The sequence below is a fragment of the Schistosoma haematobium genome, chromosome 1 (assembly GCF_000699445.3).
Source record: "Schistosoma haematobium chromosome 1, whole genome shotgun sequence".
NCBI classification, from domain to species: domain Eukaryota; kingdom Metazoa; phylum Platyhelminthes; class Trematoda; order Strigeidida; family Schistosomatidae; genus Schistosoma; species Schistosoma haematobium.
In genome coordinates, this window is record NC_067196.1 from 33,257,137 (window position 1) to 33,275,062 (window position 17,926).

A 17,926-nucleotide genomic window follows, 5' to 3' on the forward strand; every position below is an offset into this window, starting at 1 on the left:
CTTCTAGACAAACAAATAGACTTATTCATACTGGCTTCGATTTGCTAATAAGTACTTCTCTGTAAAATATAATATACAAAATAATTCATTAAAATAGTGTCACAGAGCTCAAATGTATTTTATGTAGTCAAAAATATAAAGAAAAAATTCATGAAGACTGTTTTGGATATAGCAAAAATAGACTAAGTAGTTGGTGAAAACTTTGTATGAATTTCAGGATAATTTTTATTACAGGTCGAAAGTACCTAAAAAAATCATTATAAACTAAGTAACACTGAACAAAAGTTAGACTTCAAATCTTTTTATGATAAAATAAATCTGTCTAACTTCTTCACTTGAATGATCAGATTCATATGTTATGAGGACAATGTAGAAGGAGAAATAAAGGAACTGAAGAAAACGTAGCTGCCAAATAAATTTCTAATTAGTTTAATTGAGTATATTTCCGGATCTAGCAAGGAGATAAATGTTGTGACTGTGAGTATTAAAATACTACAATTAATACTACATCTAAAAGATGATACAGCCAATGATATGGTAACTTATCACATCATCAGATTACTATATAATAAGTCTTGAGAATTTAACTGGTTCATCAATTCCTCAAATGAACCAGTAAAAATACAGCTAATCAAAGTTATTAATGGTAAGATAATCAGTGTATGTTTAGTTGATTCTATGAAGCTAGTTAAGCTGTGATTAAAGGGATTAATCAGTGAATGTCTATAAATGTCCTTCCTAATTGATGAGAATAACACCTACCGAGTCTGTAAACAACCCACATCTTTCGCATTACGAAAACAAATAATCCTTTCAGTAAGTTCCATCTGTACGATTACAGTCAGTAAGTCACAACGTAGTACCGGGTATGTATGTACGCCAGTTCAAGTTGCCATATACCATCAGCACAGAGAAATGAAATTTTCAGTTCGAATCCCAGAATAGTAGAGGTAGTAACAGTATCACTGGTAATAGTATAGATTAGGCATCGAAGATACGATTCAAGAAAATATGAAGCCATGAAATTAAAAGCACGACAAAAGTTGTGAGGAATCCGAAAGCTTAGAGTTTGGAGGAGGACAAAGAATGGATGCAGCTACGCCATTGCAAACGATTTTGAGCAGTGCCATTCAGTCTCCAACCAGTTTTTACGTTAATCACACGGACATGGAATGAAATGAATTTTTTCGATTATATACATTAGTTTCAGAATAATTTACTGAAAGTCACTGAAATGTCTCGCATATCCAAATTAAAGGTCATAAGAACAATTCTTATGTATACACACAAAATTATATATTTATCTACTTTGTTTGTCCTCGTAAACCTTAGAACCGTTACTTCTTCAAAAAGATGTTATTTCTATTTTATTTTAAAATCACTTGCCCCAATCTTTTTTTTATTAACTCTCCTTATCTCTTCCTATTTTATAAATCATTAGTATTCTTATTATATGTCTATTTCGTATCACATTATTATCATTCTCAGCTGTTATCGAAGTTATCAGTATAGGGTTGTAGAGATTATTAAGTTTTTGGTTGAGATCATGAACGAATTGATGTTAGACCACCATTGAAAACCTGGAAGCACTGGATGGCCGTTTCGTGCTATTGTGGGACTACTCAGTAGTTCGCATCCACGATCCTGCCCACAGGGTTCGGACCCAGAGCCCTCAGTATCATTTAGTCAGTGAGTATTCAATTTCAAACGGAGTTTGCGTGAATTCTGCTGAATTATACTTGTTTCTTTTATAAGTTTATGCTATCCAAAATATTTGTTTACAATTTTTCATAAATATGATCAAAATAAATTGTAGACAACATTTGATAATATATCAAGACAAAACCAAAAACTTTTCAATGAATATGAAGAATTACAACAGAAAATTCAACTGAAAGAGGTTACAATTAAAACTTTACAAGAAGAGAATAATCAATTATCAGAGAATTATAAAACTGTTTTACAGAAATTAACTTCCAACAATATTAACAATGACAACAGTAGTAATGTCAACACAAATAATGTGAAAAGAAATGATGGAACTTATGAGAGTAACAAAAGTAACGATGATAAAAGTATTAACGATCGCAAACAAAATAACAAAGAATATACACAACCTGATCAAAATCATCACCAACGTGAATCTCCAATGAATCCAACGCATATGACGTACCCGGAAAAAGTAATTCATAAAACCTAACTTTAGTATGTTATTTATGAAAAATAAACGCTCCTTAAATATTATAAGGATTTAGGAATAAGTATTTGTTTAAGGACATTGATATTTATAAACACTGACTAAAGTTAAAAGGTAACATCACTTATAACTAAATGTTAAACCGGTAGCCTCACAATGTAGTCATGATGCTTCGAATTTAATCTCAATTTTAATTCAATAACAAATAGGTATTTGATAATTTTGAAATCAATTGAAAATTTCATCAATAAAAAGCTTCTCAGTAGTGCATAATATTGATAGGTTTAGTAGTCATTCAAAACCAGTAATCATAAACAGGTTGTTTCGTCACAGTTATTAACTTGAAGGTGTTGTAGTAATCATGAAACTTGAGAATCTTAGGTTCGATTTCACTTAGGGTCATGGATATAAGCTGCTAGGCAATCGTAAACAAGGATGTAGCAGCTATTCTATGGTTATGATTTCCAAATATTTATTCGCTTATATCATGAAAACTATCATTAATTTGAATAAGTCCCTACAAGCTAGCTGATTGCATAATACGGCTATTTATATTAATGAACATTATGTTAACACTTTAGGAAAATTATTTTCTAGACAGAAATACTCCCATTGATTTTTAATATTGATCTTTTTTTAATTATTATTTCTATTATTCTCCGTTGTTGTGTATTCACATTGTTTTTTACCAAATGTATATATTGTGTTTAATGTATGTGGAATTAAAATATCCTATTGTGTCATTGAATAAAAATAAAGAGAATTCAGTGAGAAAAACCATTTACTTAAGCTGTACATTCGTATTTAGTTATATGGAAAATATATGTCCGTGGAAGAATAGAAGATTGCATCATGAATTATTATCAAATGAGCTTGCGTAATAATCAAGGAAGGAATATAAGGGTGAAAATAATAATAATATAAGGAAGTAAAAATTTAACAAGTGTTAGGATAAGACAAGCAAATAATTTATGATGGAGGTTTTAAATGTATTGAAACTGAGATGGAAATTCTATCTGTTCAGTGGAGTATAACTAATGAACGCTCATTAAGAGTTGTAAGCGGATGAATATACTATAGTATAGTAACTAAGTTATTAGTTATTAACAAACTTAGAAAACTACGTGATAAATGTAGCTGAGAAGAGAAAAGTATGCAGAAATACAAATGAAAGATGTTTATTCAGAATATGAAACAGAAAAGTGAATTGATAATCGGAATAAAAGAAATCACGAATAGATTACTCATTTCAAATTTGAACACTGAAATGTAATACCTTTGACCGCTTCAGTGCATAGCAAGGATTCAAATCTCTTATGGGACGCGAATTGAAAAAAAATTTAACAAATTGAAATACTAGATACAGGGTGTAGTTTTGGTTGATACGGCTTTAATAACAAGTCAGTATGACCAGGATTTCGTATGTAATAATAATTGACTAACCCTGCTTTGCAGAAATTCTCTATTTTACTTTCGTCGAAAGAAAATAGGTTTGTTTCCACTGTATATAATACCTAGTAAGGCAAATACCGTTTAGCGAATATATGTTTGTTGCTTGATACAAAGTACAAGAAACGAATAAATCTGATAACTTACGTATAAGTTAACTTACTGTACGGTAAACATATAATATTAACGGAATTACATAAAACGCGACAAACCGATGAACTAGTATGAATGTAAAATTAATCCGTTTTCGTTTTTATAACTTAAACGATCCAGTATTCATATAACTAAAAAAATGCACAAAACTATTCGTTCTTTTCTAGATAATTGCATCCTCAGTAACGTGTAAATTCCGATTACCTTATCTGTCACAACGATACAGAACCCAATACTGATGTGTTTAAATCCTATTTTAAAAAGAGTACAAGTCTACAGATCCTTATCGACAATAACTAAATTTTCACTACTCTTGAAAGAATGGATATACGCTTGTCATATACAGTCCATTGGTAATTTAGTACACTGAAAGAGTAAATAATAACGATTATAACATATGATGTTATTTTACTAATAATAAAAATTCACCCATAAATATTGGCAATTTTATTCATTATTGATACCTGTTGCATTGACATAATATTAACACTAATTGGTGTTTATCGATTCCATAACCATTAGTTTTATTTAAATTACGTTAGCTCTCTATAGTTTTAAAAATTATCTACATACTTGAATAGTTTATCCCTAATGAAGAGTAACTAATAAAAATTTTAGTTTAGAAACAAATTAGCATAGCAGCATAGAATGATCTTTGCACATAACTTATCAACTGTGGCACATTTATTTGTTAATTATATAGCGAACAAACCCTTTTTAAAAAAGAGAATAAAGCTTGTAGTGATTTTTCCTATTACAGAATAATATATCATTGTATCAAATATCAAAAGAACAATTAGCTATGCAACAATATCAAAATGATTTAGAAGAAACCATTAGGAAACAAGCAAAACAAATTAGACAATTAAAAGTAAGTTCTTATATTAATTAAATATTTGGATATGATTCAACTACTATATGAATTCATCCAAAAAAGAAAGATCTTGAGATGGTTGAGAACATTTTTAGCTCAGGTGGATGATTTTGGTGGAGTTTTGTTCTCTGAGCTGGATGGTTTCGTCATGGAGTTTTCATCGTTCTTCTGAAACTAGGTCTAACTAGTTATTCTATGCTTCAATATTTTCAATGCCTCTTTTGTTGATAACAGTTCAACACCAAAATTACTGCATAAATTGTCTTAAAAAAACTCAACTGAACTAATTTACTTGAAATTTCCTCTTAGTTTGTCATAACTATTAATAAAATTGAATGAAGCAGAATTCATTAACATTCTTCAGAAGCGTTTAATCTAATATCCTTCCGTAATATAAAAGCCAATTTTTATAAACCAACTGAAATCATTGTGATATCATTTCATGGTAATATAAAGTGTCCTTTAAAGCCTGCAAAAATCAAGAAAAAATAAAGCCATCTCATTTAACACATAAAAATGGGTCAGTTTGACTCATTCACATCATTGACTAAACTTTTTCTACTGTTCTACTAACGTCCGACAGAATTCGACAGTGCATTATATTTCCTCTTATGTTCAGTTTAAGATGGCTGACATCGCATAAAAATAGATCGGATGTTGCTAGCAGTGAAAAGAGGGATGCGCATCACTCCCTGTTTGAGACTCGTTAGCTGATTCCTCGGTTTTGATGACCATAATAATGATTATCAATAAAGATATGTCTGAATGTTCTGTTGTTATCCATTCTAACCGAATTATAAACACTCATATTGCTAATTCATTTTTGTATTACTTACTTGAGTACCAACTCTAGGATTCAGGTACATCCAGCTGACGAATCCAAAATAGAAGGAAACGCGCCTCCTGGCTTCCACTGCTAGCCACCATCATCTCAGCTGACCCACATTGGTAGCTTAAATTACCTTAAATTTATGCAGTAACTGTCAATAGTGAAAGATGAACAGTGTTTTGTGAATAACTTGGATGTTTAAACTTCTTTTTCACTAAATCCGAGTGCATCAGGGGATATTTTCGAGATGGGACACACTCTTATGAATTTGTGGCTCATAAGTTTTCCAGTGTCCCATTTGTGCACTGCATCAATCTTTTTCAGGCGTTTTCCCGTTCGTTTAGTGAGTGAATGCTGCATGTAAGAACATGATTTCACGAAAGCAAACGAAGATGACCAAACCTACCAAGAAAACTAATTACAAAAATGTCGTCATAATAAATAGATAGATCACTTGTGGAATGATTAGAAAGCTCACTTGTATATGAATTAGGAAATGAAGATGTTGTCCAGAATAACAATAAAAGCTTCATAGTTAAACTATCTAGCTTGGCAAAATCAACACCACACAAAGACTTAAGAATAATTATTATTATTACTATTGTTACTATTATTTGATATATTAGCAAGCGTGTATGATATTTGGCAGTGGAATACAGGACGCATTTTTCCTCCCATTCAGAACTCGTCAGTGCAATGTACCCGTATTCCGGTTTTGTTGTTCACAATTGGGCTCAAACTGAGTAACTTTATCTTCAAATGACAACACATTATCTATTGAACGTTATCCAGTAGAAACTAATTAATCCTATTCCTAAATATCAACAATAAGAAAATATGAAAAATTAAAAATAACAATAACAAGGATTTTCACATTTTTCCCAAGTGTTAACCTATGGGTACAATCAAATAAATTTAAATCCACCTGTTTAAATAACCACTCTTGTTCCATATTTCCACATTTGTATTTAAAATACCTTTAATCTGATTATGAATTATAAGAAATAAGATGTTTGGACAATGAATTAATTGACTAAATACTAAATACTTCACTTAATAATATACTAACGTTTTTACCATTATATACATATATACATATGAATAACATATGTAATGGATAGTACTGATAGAAGGAAGTAGTTAGGTAAAAATAAATCAAAGTAATGATTAACAAATGTTCACTGTTAATGATCAATTAAAAACAGCATTCATTTTCTTCAATGGAATGCAACTTTGGATTTCCACATTCTAATTCTTTCTACTATTTGCCCAAACAAATGAAAGGGTCTACAGATTTTTATTTCGTCACTACAAAATTCGACATTCTTGAAGATTATTACCATTCTTTGACTTTGTCATTCAGAGAAATTAAACACAACTTGTATAGTTCGATCCATCTTCGCCTGTTTAAGTTGATATTACTATTGTTTGTTTCACATACATTGTTGTCATCTCTATTGTATATTCTCAACGTCTTAAAAGGGATTTTCTCGACCTTATATAATATTTGTAATTTGATAAAGTAATAATTAAACAATAATTCATAAATAATTTGATAAGTCCTTTAAGCTAACATTGTTACTTACTTACTTACTTACGTCTGTTACTCCTCGTGAAGGAACGTAGGCCGCTCACCAGCATTCTCCATCTAACCCTGTCCTTGGCAATCCTTTCCAGCTCTTCCCAGTTCCTATTGATCCTTTTTATATCTACTTCTATTTCCCGATGTAATGTGTTCTTTGGCCTTCCACTTTTCCGCTTCCCTTCAGGATTCCAAGTTAGGGCTTGCCTCGTGATGCAGTTTGATGACTTGTGTAGTGTATGTCCTATCCATTTCCATCGTCTTTTCCTAATTTCTTCTTCAGCTGGAAGCTGGTTTGTTCTCTCCCACAGAAGGCTATTGCTGATGGTATCCGGCCAATGGATGTTGAGTATCTTGCGTAGACAGCTATTTATAAATACTTGCACCTTCTTGATGATGGTTGTTGTAGTTCTCCAAGTTTCATCTTCGTAGAGTAGAACTGTGTTGAAATTCATATAGAAGGGTCTGACTTTGATGTTGGCTTGGCAATAGTTGTTTTGAGTTCCATATGTTCTTCAATTGAAGGAATGCAGCCGTTGCTTTTCCAATCCTCGCCTTTACGTCTTCGTCCAATCCTCCTTGTTCATCGATGATGCTTCCCATGTATGTGAATGATTCTATGTCTTCCAGAGTTTTGCCATCAAGAGTGATTGGATTGCTGTTCTCCGTGTTGTATTTGGGGACCTTGGTTTCCCCCTTGTGTATATTGAGGCCTACTGATGCAGAGACTGCTGCTACATTGTCTGTGTTATTCTGCATTTGTTGGTGTGTATGCGATAGGAGGGCTAGGTCATCTGCGAAGTCCAAATCGTCTAATTGTTTCTTAGCTGTCCATTGTATACCGTGTTTTCCCTCAGATGTTGAGGTAAGCTAACATTGTGTGAGTCATCAAATTCGTTTCACAATAGTGTAACAAAATATAATGTACTCATGTTTACATTTCTCAAGTGAGAATTACGAATCCTAGTTTGGGTATAAATTAAGTCAATCATCGGTTGATTAGGACTGATTAATCTTCCCAAATAAATGATACAATTGACAATCTCAACACTACGTATGTGTTGTAATCCCAGAGTATTAATATACACACAACAAATTTTAAAGGTATATTATTAACAGAATTTCCAACCATAGACATTCACAGTACACATAGTTCCAGATGATTGAATCCCTGAGTAATAGGTATATCTATGAATAGTAAGGAATATGAATTTAGCCACATGAGTAAAAATTTAATAAACTTGAATAAAATGTTTGTTGACATTACTAATCGTATACATCTAAATAAGGTTTGTTTTGACTAACATTAAAATATACTCTGATATATTTGAATAAATTGGCAAACGTACATTATTTGTTTCTAATTGTATAGGTTAATGACTTTCACTTTATTTTTAATTATACTAAAATATAACATCATTGATTTATGTTGTAAGTTTACGTAAATAAACATGAAATCAACATGAACTTGCTAATATGTAGATTTGTTTACCATCTTGATTATTTAAAAAGTATCATTAAAATAAAAATGACTATATTTCGAAAAGATCACATTTTATAAGTTTATCATCAGTAAATTAGATCAGCTGATTTAGAGATAAGTTGTAATGTCTAGTAAACACAATGTTAGAACATTAAGGTGTATTTTGTATTGTGGATATAATTCTGAAAAGAAAAGAAAACCATTTTATTCATATTGTTAATGAACCATAACAGAAAGATAGTTAATTATAAAGTTATTCAATTCATTGTTAACTGTTTACGTACAAATTACTTTAAATATAATTATTGGCTTATAGGGAAGTATGAACTCCCATAAATAACGAATTGAGATTTTATTGCAACCAAACAATTTGATGTAAATCTTTGTATTAAACTAAGATTTACTCCTGTTGTTGGACAAACAAAAATATAAGTCACAAAAAAATCGAAGAGAGATAGATATGTAACCGGTTGTGTAATGGTTGAAAGTTACTTATTTAACCCACTGATAAGGTACTAAACAGTGGGAATTTAGTCTCTCACCCTACCGAGATAATGGGTAATTGTTAATCGTCATAGTTTTATGGAAAAATTCGAATAGTTTGTAGATACTTTTCACTATGGATTGATTGATATCAGCTAGGGAATAGTAGAAGAGTAAAACTAAACAACTATTTCATACTCATGCGAAATACCTGATTAATGAGAACCAGAATTCACATTATTTCGTCTATTGAGTTTAAGAATTAGCCTTTGAAGAATAATACTGAAAAATTACTTGAAAAGAAAGTTATCATTGTAGTTTGTTAAACGAATAGTAGAATTTCAAACTTATTCTTATGAATTACAAATCCTTGTATCCATGTAATTGGTTAAAGTTCATACAAATCACAAACATGAATCAATTAAGTAGATGAGATTTTCTCCAATGATTGTAAATTGACTAAATCTGCTTGTATTTTTTTAAACATTATCCATCTCATTAATGTTTCTATTCTTCTACCAAAGAAATTAAAAATATAAAAACAGTAATAAAATGACAGTTCATACAACCCTCTATCTAAATGAATCTGTCTATCCTACATGTATTACAAAGAAGTTATAAGCTAAAAATCGATTGAATAATCACATGATTTTGTTCAAAACACAAACTGAGGTTATGTCTCTAAATTTGATTTCAATCATATAAATTTTTGATTGAAAAAACAAAATGTATCATTTGGTAGTTTCTCATTTATAAATTCACTTGGTGTTGGGTTTTTTTTACATGTATCTCCCTTTTGTTATTTAGGACTGCAATTGATCAATCTTTTATTGGCATATGTACATCCTGTGCAGATTACCTCGATATCGTCTTAAATCACAAAAATTATAAACAAAGATGAATGGTGGCTAGCAGTGGAATTCAGGACTCTCGTTTCGTCCTATTTAAGACTCGTGATCTGTATGTACCTTCATCTCAGAGTTTATGTTCACTTTGAGGCTCAAACCCATTACCGTTCACTTCAAACGTCATCGCGTTATTCACTTAGCTACTAGTAAAAATAACACCAAGTGAATTTAAACTTCACCCCATTATACAAGCAAGTGGCTATCTGGACTCAGTAGCTAAGTGGTTAATGCGATAGCGTTTGAAGTGAAAGGTACCGTGTTCGAGTCCTGGAGTGAACATCAACTCTAGGATGCAAGTACATTCAGCTGAAGAGTCCCTAATAGGACGAAATGCGCGTCGTGGTTTCCACTGCTAGCCACTATCTATTTTTTCTTATTTATAATTATCAAATAATAGTCGATCATGTACTGTTATGTTGTTCGGTTTCTGTCTTACATTTCACGTTCGAACTGCAACGAATTTGTGATAAAATTTTAGAGAAATAGGACTATTAAATAAAATTTGTGTTACAAAGTGTACTCGATTCTTTGTCTAATGAATATCAAATGCTTATTTGTTTACAAATTGATTAGTTTTTAAATTTTAAAATAATTTTTAATCTTTTCAATATATCTTTATGGTAAAAGCAAAGGTTCTTTGAAATAACCGAGTATAATGTCTCTTCTGACAACCGGAGCAACAATTACTGCAGGTACATGGAATGTCCAGACAATGTAAAAGACTTCTAGTGTCCTTCAAACAGAAGAGAGAAGATATTACGTGGATAAATACAACTGTTTTAAAAATTGGAATTTAAAAAATTGACTTCACGATTACTGTTATTGAATTTCGACCATGAAGAACAAAATGTCCCATACATAGAAAAAATTGCACTGATGCTATCCAAAAAGGAATGAAAGGCACTTATAGGATGGAAATCTCATGGATTCAGAATCATCAAAGTATCCTTCAAGACAAAGAGAATCACAATTAATGTTATCCAGTACTATGCACCTACCAATGACTGCAATGAAAACGATAAAGAACAGTTTTATGAGAGGGTGAAGTCGATCGTCGAGAAGTGCTCAGGAAACGACTTGGCCATCCTGATAGGAGACCCGAATTTTAAAGTCGGAATGGACAACATCGGATATGAAGGTATCATGGGGCGACATGGACTGATAGAAAGGAACGAGAATGGTGAGAGATCTGCAAATTTATTAGCCTTCAACAAAATGATTATACGTGGCACAATATTCCCCCACAAACCCATACACTAAGCTATATGGGTTTGACCGGACCACACCACAGAAAAGCAGATCAATCATATTTGCATCAATAACATGTCCAAAAGGTTCATGGAAAACATGAGAACCAAGAAAGGAGCTGACATAGATTCAGATCATCATGTGGTTTTGGTCAAGATGAGACTGAAGCCAAAGGAACACTGGACAACTGGAGAAACAGCATTACAAAGTTTAACACAGCCTTACAAGATCTCAAAGAAGAGAAAACCACTATGGAGAAGCATCAAAGAAACACTAATTTTAACGTGTCAGGAGATTCTGGGCCGCAACAAGCATCTTCATAAGGATTAGATCTCCATCGTAACCCTAGACAACATTGAGGAAAGGAAGAACAAGAAGACAGAAATTAACAACAAGAGACCAAGAGCAAGGAATGCCAAGACATACGCTGAATACACGGCAGTCAAAAAACGAGTGGAGGCAAACATTAGAGCCGACAAGTGGAAATAAGTGGAAGACCTAACAATGACAGAGGAAAAACCTGTAAGAGAAGGAAATATCAAACAAATACATAATGCAATGAAGAAGCCAGAAGAAAAATATGGTAAACTAGAGAGACCATTCAAGAACAATGAATGCAAGTTAATCACTGAGATTGAGGAACAGAGGAACAGATGGGCAGAACAATTCGAAGAATTCTTGAATAGACCAGTCCCATTAAACCCATCGAACATTGAATTAGTATACACAGATCTCACTACAGTGGATAGCCCACCAACAGAAGAAGTGATTAAGGACATCAGATAAGTCAGGAATGACAAAGTAATAAGACCGAATAATATGCCAGCTGGAGCACCAATATCAGACATACAGGGAACTGCGCAGATGCCCTATTTTCTTTCCAGGAAGATCAAGGAGGAATATTAGGTGCCAAAAGACTGAAAGGACGGATGTTTCATCAAGAAACAAAACCGTTTTCATAAGAGATGCGGTTATTTCGAATGTATACCGTAACACTGATCACCACTCTGTGTCCTACTTTCGTGGATTGCTCAACCCGAAAAAAGCTAGTTTAAGTTTCCATCTTTAACTTCATAAAAATCAATATTAATCAGTCATAATTAAGCTGCTTTAAAAATCAAAATTTTCATATTGTTTAAGACTTTATGATCAGTTTAATTGAGTGTGATAAAGTTTTTTTAGCACTGGATTTATTTATTGATCTGGCCTAGTTTGTAATCTATAAGCTGAAAAACTCCGTGACCATATAACATGAATTTATTGTTGAAACTAAATTTCTAAATGGGAAACCTATAGATACTTCAATTTTTGAACGAATTTCTTTTTTATACTGTCTAAAATCACAACTTGCGAGTCAATTGTCGCGAGCTAATTTCATCAAATGTGGACAACTGAGAGGTCTTAAAATACAACGAAAACTGCCCAGTGCTTCTTGGTTTTTCAGTAGACAGAATCCGGTGATAAAAAAGTAACTCCAAATCAACAACATTTCTGTTTCTTACACTGGTTTCAATTATTTTCCAAGTGATACATTTTTTATACTTTTCTAGAGTACAGTCTCAAAATATCGACCGAATGATCCGATATGGACAGAAATGGTTGCTACAAAAGATCAATGAATGAAGCAGGTAAATAATTTTGCAAGGACAATCTATATTTCAAGTAGATCGAAGAGTTGGTCTTAACTAAGAATATTATTCGAAGCTAGGAGGCACTAGAAACTTGTCTCTTTGTGTCATATTATTTCGGTTAAGCAGATATTAGTAGGGATTCGATTGGTCCTGATCAATTCTTTTCATTTTGTGTCTTGACTTAGTCAAATGACTTATTTTGAGTGATAAAAGATATTAACACGTGGCAGAAGTACTTTCAGTCTAAACGAAATCTATACTTCAATGCTAGATTTCCCTATTACATATATATATAGGTTTAGCCTAAATATATATCTGGTTATTAAATTAGGCTGCAAAAGTGGATCTTCACTTATGTAAATTCTGCTTTGTTTCTCCGTTCCTACGAAGACGAATTTGTATAAAGATAGCGCCAAGTTTCATTCAACGTAATTCCTGAACTCTTTCTGAATTATTTTAACGTTAGCAAAATTAACTCTATAGCATGACATTATATTGTGTTATTTCTTTCCATAGATGCTGCAAGTACGAATTTGTTCTTATTTTATCGACATTCTAGATGTAAATCTGATTCCATTTTTTAAATAACCGAAATGATGATAGTCTTAGCACTTAATTTCTCTTAAATTAACAACTGAAGGTTTTAATACTGTAATTATATGGTCAATGTATTCTATATCGATTGTTATTTGAAGTTCATTTAATATATCTTTAAATTTTTACATAAAACGACTATTTTTTTTCTCTTCTTTATGCTGAACAATCTTTGAATATATGATAGCTAAACTAGCACGATTTTTCATTGGATATGAAATAAATAGTTTTTAAGTAAAATGTTACATTCTTGTTGATGTCACTAATATTTCAAAAGTTATTTCGGATCTGATTATCTTGGATGTTACTAGAAATTTCAAGTACGATAGCATCTACTTAAAACTCAGTTTAGTTACTCTCATCTCAATAGTTTTGAAATACACAAACTTTCTATGTTAGTTTACCATGATGGTCTAGCTTCAATTGACTCATGATCTCAACTAATAAAATTACTACAATCTCCGCAAAACCCCTTGTGATACCAATCAACATATGCTCATTGGTGACTCGCTTCAAGAGATATATCCTGGAGTTCTAGTAAGGAGTAGTGACCATTGGAGTCCAACCGGGTCAGTTGTGAGGTAGTAACTCACTGATGACAGTGGTGGATGTGTCGCTCAATTTCGTGGATTAGTTGAAGTTAGACATTAACACCATTGGATGCCGGCCCAGTGGTCTAGTTGGTTAAGCGCCTGGCGAGAGACTGGTAGGACCTGGGTTTGAATCCCTCGGGGCGGGGTCGTGGATGTGCACTGCTGAGGAGTCTCACAATAAGACGAAACGGCTGTCCAGTGCTTCCAGGTTTTCCATGGTGGTCTAGCTTCAATTTACTCTTGATCTCAACTATTGAAATTAAAAAATACTGTTTTAAATACTACTTTACACACCTATGATATATTCTGTTATAATCGCAAATTATCTACTATAAAACTGAAGTTTTTCCGTGACACAGTTTTTTAACATAAATTTATAGCCCCATAAAGTTTTTGTCATTTTTCTTGATAACGAGATGTCATCACGAATATTAACATCAGTTGAGCGTTACATGACTGAAATTCACACTTGTTTTTACGTTCAGCTATTTCAAATTTAGTGCAGAACTCTAATACTTCATAATTATACAACGACTGTAATCAAACGCCACAATGACGTATGCCACATTATGTGACATTGACTATTAGTCATCTGAAAATGGGTTGACTCGTACATATCTTCAGTTCATTTAACTTTGTAGATCACCTCATTTATCATGGAGTATCATTTATTAAATAGATTGTCATTCCGTTTGTGTGTATAAATCTCGTTATGAACTAATGACTAATTTTCTGTCTTACTACTTGTAGGAATCATACAAATATCGAAAATGAAAAACTAGCATCTATTGACATTCGAGATTTATTCTGGTTAAACGAGGGATCTACTCGAAATTACCACAATTCCAATTTTATTTATCTGAACAAAAAGTTAATATAGATCATTTTATTTTGACTTGAATTGTCCATTTAATATAATGTGCTATGCAAGAAACATGTTTCCGTCTACTTTTTTTATTTACAAGAAGGTACAATTATTGGGTAAAACATAATAATAACCGATAAGTTAGATAATACCTATTCTTTCTTTTCTTATTGTTACTTTAAAGGAACCAAGCGTTAATTATTGAAATTAACTTATAATAATTTCTTAAAAATCTTGTTAAATTCCTTACAAGCCAAAACCAAATCATCATACACAAGCTTTTTCAATTCCTGCGACATGATCAAGTCATTTTCATTGGTTGATAGTTGTGTTACTGTCTACTTAACGCGTAAAGAAATGTGTCAGCAACTTCAATTGTGTCATTTCCTTAACCGTCTTTAGAAATCTGTGATGAGGGAAGATCATCGAAGATGTTTCATAATGATATCATAACAAAATGATAACATATTGGGGTAACTGGGTTAACTCATTGGATAATTGCTCCACAGGTTCGATTACAACAACCTAATAGAATGAATTTTAGAAGACAGGATCACTAACTAACTGACAGAATATATATATATATATATATATATATATATATATAGTTTAGCTCAGAAAGAATACTTGTACTTGATTTGAAAAATAGGTTCAAAATAATTAGACATCAGTTATTGTATATTTATTTCATACAATATAGTAAATACTCATAAATGAATTCTACTGAGTCTTTTTTTCTGGAAAAAAGTAATTCGTTAAAATTTGTATACACATTTTATGTCGGCTTGGCGTATAATGCAAAATCTCACTATACATCGATCAAATAATTTGTCTTCCAAACTGAATGTAAGGAATCCCAGGGGATTGTAACAGCACAAATGTTATGTGAAATATTGCGGTTATTGAGGTGGCCGAACATATAGTGTTAAGTGATAGAAGCAAACCTCCCACCCCACTAAATGAATATACGTTTGACTGATGACAGTTATCATTTATGTACGAAATATTCAGCAAAGGCAACATAACTGCAGATTGTTCGTGGGATAGTATATGATTAATTAGGTACAAAACACGGTTTTCGGATTACGATCACTGAAACTTTCACTTCGTGTGACATCAATGTGAAACGATCCATGAATTAATCAAATACTTGCGGTAAATATTTTTATCACTTATTGTCCTGTCTATGTGATAATTTCACGTGAAATAGACTGTTTCTTTTGGAATATCACTGCTTTTAACAAAATTAATTAACTGATATCCAGTCGTATGACGGTAAAAGTTATCGACAATTCTTTTAAGTTCATATACTATTTAGACAGTGACTGTTTAATTCGAATCATGGTTCTATCATAGTCAATTTGTTCATCATTCAAAAAAATTTTTCGAAGTACAGACAATAGCTGGTAAACCTTTGAAAATCTAGGAGCATCGGGATCCCTGTCCATAAAATGTCGGGGGCTCTCAGTAAAGTGAGCTGACAACGCAATACATAACTTTCACTACCAGATCTCACGATGAACCAATATCATCCAGCCATAATCCAGTGATCCTTAATTCACTGAATTCCTTTCTCCCATACAAGTTGATTCAGTTCTATCAGGTTCAACCTCTCATAAAAATTTATCGAGAACAATTTTGAATGTAATCGTTAGTGATCATAAGACAATTGTTTGTTTGTAGAAATTAGCTCAGTTAGAAGATATTTGCGCCATAGGTAAGTGCTGATCCGTACTAAATGTCGAGTGAACTTGATATCTACTTCGTTATGTTCAGTTGTATAAAGTTTATGTCATCATGTTATTTAGACATAATATTGATTATATCTGCTTAATTTTAGTCAATTCTCGGTATAGCTTGATCATCATCCAATTATTATTCGCTATTTAATTAAATCATCTAGGCTTATAATAATAAATATAAGTTCAATCTCTCACGTATTTTTACCAATCTGTACATCTCATTGCTATTAGCTCAAAAGTAACATGCTATGAAATAATCTTAAAAAAACTTTATTTAGTTAGATGACCTTAAATACCTGCAGGTAACCTTGACCGCTGAAAACAAGGACACTGATTTGAATAAAACATAAAATACTTGTCCTTTTAAAAAGCAATCAATATAGTTTAGAAGACATGGTTAACATTCTGTTTAAACACCCTATTTTACTAAGTCTATTTATAGATTGATGATACTGAGCTTATTATTGTTTAAATTACGTTCTGGATTTAAACAAATACCAAACTAAACAATAAATCTACTGGGTTCTTTTTCCAAGACATTAAAATAAACATTTAGTTCCGTTCGTTTATCCAGAAATAAAAAATATTTCAAATTCTATTCATGAAATTAAAAACCTCCAATCTCTGATAACTTTGTTGTCTTGCTTTAGAAGTAACATACTGTCAAGGGAGAATGAATAAAAAAGAACGATTGAGTTCCACTTTTCCATCCGATTCAGAGGCGTAAAAGGAACTAATAATTTATTAGGCACTTAGTTTCATGAAATAATATGGGAAATAGATCAAGATTAACAATGAATAATCATCAGTATACGACAAAATTGTCCGGACGTTCCATGTACCTATAAAAATTGTTGCTATGGTTGTTAGAACGGGCATAGGCCTCGTGACTTCCGAAGAATCTCGCCTTTCATCCTGAGGCGTCATAATTCTTCCTTCAATTCCAAGGGCACAGTTTAAATGGTTTAATTTGTTTAGTCTGGTTGGTGTTACCGACCTCATGCCCAACCCTCCTACTTTATCCGCATTTGAGACCGGCAGTAACTCTAAGAGAGCTACAGGTGGACATTCTACTGAAAGAAGAATCTACTTTGGGACATAACTGGAGAAGGATCAAAGAAACACTAATTTCAACGTGTCAAGAGATTCTGGGCCGCAAAAAGCATCATCATAAGGAGTGGATCTCCATCGAAACCTTGGACAATATTGAAGAAAAGAAGAACAAGAAGATAGCAATCATCAACACCCGGACACAAGCAGAGAATGCGAAAGTACAAGCTGAGTACACAGAAGCA

General features: G+C 32.2%; 1 protein-coding gene across 1 annotated transcript in view; it reads left to right on the top strand.

Moving 5' to 3' along the window:
- The window catches only part of MS3_00010099 (uncharacterized protein), a gene marked incomplete at its 5' end in the record, with an annotated part of 44,821 nt that extends 29,863 nt beyond the window's left edge, over nt 1-14,958 (top strand). The window contains 4 exons of the mRNA XM_051218436.1: nt 1,817-2,182; nt 4,560-4,670; nt 12,757-12,834; nt 14,775-14,958. Coding sequence (XP_051073772.1) covers nt 1,817-2,182; nt 4,560-4,670; nt 12,757-12,825 — 546 coding nt within the window. The 3' untranslated portion in view covers nt 12,826-12,834; nt 14,775-14,958. The remainder of the gene's footprint in view (nt 1-1,816; nt 2,183-4,559; nt 4,671-12,756; nt 12,835-14,774) is intronic.
- Between the last annotated feature and the right edge of the window lie 2,968 nt (nt 14,959-17,926).